This window comes from Coregonus clupeaformis, unplaced genomic scaffold (genome assembly GCF_020615455.1).
Source record: "Coregonus clupeaformis isolate EN_2021a unplaced genomic scaffold, ASM2061545v1 scaf0272, whole genome shotgun sequence".
NCBI classification, from domain to species: domain Eukaryota; kingdom Metazoa; phylum Chordata; class Actinopteri; order Salmoniformes; family Salmonidae; genus Coregonus; species Coregonus clupeaformis.
The window spans coordinates 330,001-332,500 of NW_025533727.1; the positions used below are offsets into that span (position 1 = coordinate 330,001).

A 2,500-nucleotide genomic window follows, 5' to 3' on the forward strand; every position below is an offset into this window, starting at 1 on the left:
GATTAAACCTAGTCCAGGTCTAAACAGTATTATCAATGGGGATTCTCCTTTCAAATACATTTCTGGTCCAGGATTAGGCTTAATCTGTGTCTGGGAAACTTGCCCTGTGAGATTCATTGTCATCGTAAGATTAGATCTGGTTTATATCTTCTTCTTCTTCTTCTTCTTCTTCTTCTTCTTCTTCTTCTTCTTCTTCTTCTTCTTCTTCTTCTTCTTCTTCTTCTTCTTCTTCTTCTTCTTCTTCTTCTTCTTCTTCTTCTTCTTCTTCTTCTTCTTCTTCTTCTTCTTCTTCTTCTTCTTCTTACAGCCTTTATACCTTTGATGGAAATCATGTGAATGATGGAAAGGACTTGGAGAGTGGACAGTTTTACGTGGCTGTTGGGAGAGACAAGTTTAAAAGGCTTCCATACAGTGACCTTCTGTTCACCAAACCAGGGGGAATACGAAGGACTATAGGGTAAAGATCTCAGAAGGCTTCTAACTCATGGATTGTTCCTTTGTTCATTCCTCACTTTTAACTCTTTAACTCATTAATTGTTCTCTCCTTTTTTAGACTCTCTCCATCTCCGTTACAGAAGTTTCTTACACTTTATGTCTGAAGCACAATGCATTTTAGACAGTTGGTTTTCTGTTTTCTGTAAATCATCTGATCTTTCTTACACATTCTGTTTTGTGTTTCCAGATCCAAAGCTTCCTCATTACCTCCCATATACAGATTTGGAAAGCAAAACAGAAACGGTGTAAGTATTGTCTCGGAAAGCCAACTGAAAAGCCAACTTGAAAATCCAACTTCTTTGAACATGAGCTCTTATTCTTTCTTTCTATGAGTCTTAATAATAAAACAGTTGACTTATCTAATGTTGAAGCTCCTTTATTAATCCATAAGACAAAACATCAAAACAGTTGACTTATCTAATGTTAACGCTTCTTTATCATTCCACAATACTAAACGTCAAGACCAACAGATTATCCCTGAATTCTCTTCAATATAAAGCACTTTGTGACACGTTCTTAGGGCTATATCAATACAATGTGATTGATTTGATTCCATCTCTCCCCAGTCGACGGTCCACCCCAGTAAGCCTGTAGTGCAGTGCAGCGAGCCAGCGGACTGGGAGATATCTGCGCGTGACAAGGGCCGCACGTCGTCCATCGTCAGGGAGATCTCCCAGCGGAGACTCCTAATCCTCAGGAAGAGGAGGAGTGGTGTCAGCATCTCCATGGGAACACAGGACAACGGTAGGAATGCCCCCCCCCACCCCCGACTGACAGAGATACTAGAGCCAGGATCCATGGTACCCTGTTCCCTATATAGTGTGCACTGTATAGGGAACAGGGGCCATTTGGGACACCCCCCCCCAAAGCTCATCCTCGTCCTCTTTAGACACTGTAATAATCTTAAATAATAATAATAATATGACATTTAGCAGACACTTTTATCCAAAGCGACTTACAGTCATGCGTGCATACATTTATTATTATTATTTTTACGTATGGGTGGTCCCGGGGATCGAACCCACTACCTTGGCGTTACAAGCGCCGTGCTCTACCAGCTGAGCTACAGAGGACCACATCTACAGTCTACAGTCTACTCACTACATGGTTTATGATGGTACAAGAGAGGAAACGGATCCTTTCTCACACAGATACTCGTCCTCTTTAGACATGGTATAATCTTGAAGAAAGGGGAACTTACAGACCATATTAAAGTAATCAAAAGTGTAGTATTGGGTCGCATTCCTTGGATGCAATGACTACATCACGCGACTACAAACTTGTTGGATGCATTTGCAGTTTGTTTTGGTTGCGTTTTCAGATGATGTTGTGCCCAATAGAAATGAATGGTAAATAATGAGGATGAATGGAAGATGAATGTGTAATATTAATCGGTTCCAACGGTAGCATCCCCCTTTGTGTAAAGCTTATCTACGACAGTTATTCAGGAAATATGTATTATTGATTATTAAATTGTTTGTCTTGCGTCAACCCAGTTTTGGGCTTCTCAATGTATAGATTTGTTTCCTCCTTCTCACCTGACACTATAGTCCTCCAAATAGAAAGAATAGCACACACAGGAACTAACGAAGTGCCGTAGGGGTTCATTACAGACCCAATCATTTGGCCTCTTGTGGATAGAGGGTCCTCCTCTTCAGGCACAGCCTTTTCATCAGCCAAAAAAAGGGGAAAGCATTGGGATATAGAAACAAAATATCTACTTAGTGGCGGGTTCATTTATTCATTCGTGTCAGAAAGACGGCACCAAAGCTGCGTCCCCTAATGGGGCCTGGTCAAAGAAGTGCTCTACACATGGAATAGGTGCCGTTTGGAACACAGGCTCAAGGTTTTTTTGTTTTTTTTGGGGGGGCTTGTCTTAGTCAAAGGGGCTGCTGATTGGTTGTAGTCAGAGCTGCTATGGCATTCTGGTTTCCTTTCCCAACTGTAAACACTATAAACTACGGTGACATACTGTACTAGTCTAGCACTGAAATGACCCCATCTC

At 41.4% G+C, this 2,500-nt stretch overlaps 1 protein-coding gene across 1 annotated transcript in view; it reads left to right on the plus strand.

Moving 5' to 3' along the window:
• Positions 1–2,500, plus strand: part of LOC123484319 (uncharacterized protein DDB_G0290685-like) — a 23,140-nt gene that overhangs the window by 639 nt on the left and 20,001 nt on the right. The window contains exon 2 of the mRNA XM_045214519.1: positions 1,062–1,239. Coding sequence (XP_045070454.1) covers positions 1,062–1,239 — 178 coding nt within the window. The remainder of the gene's footprint in view (positions 1–1,061; positions 1,240–2,500) is intronic.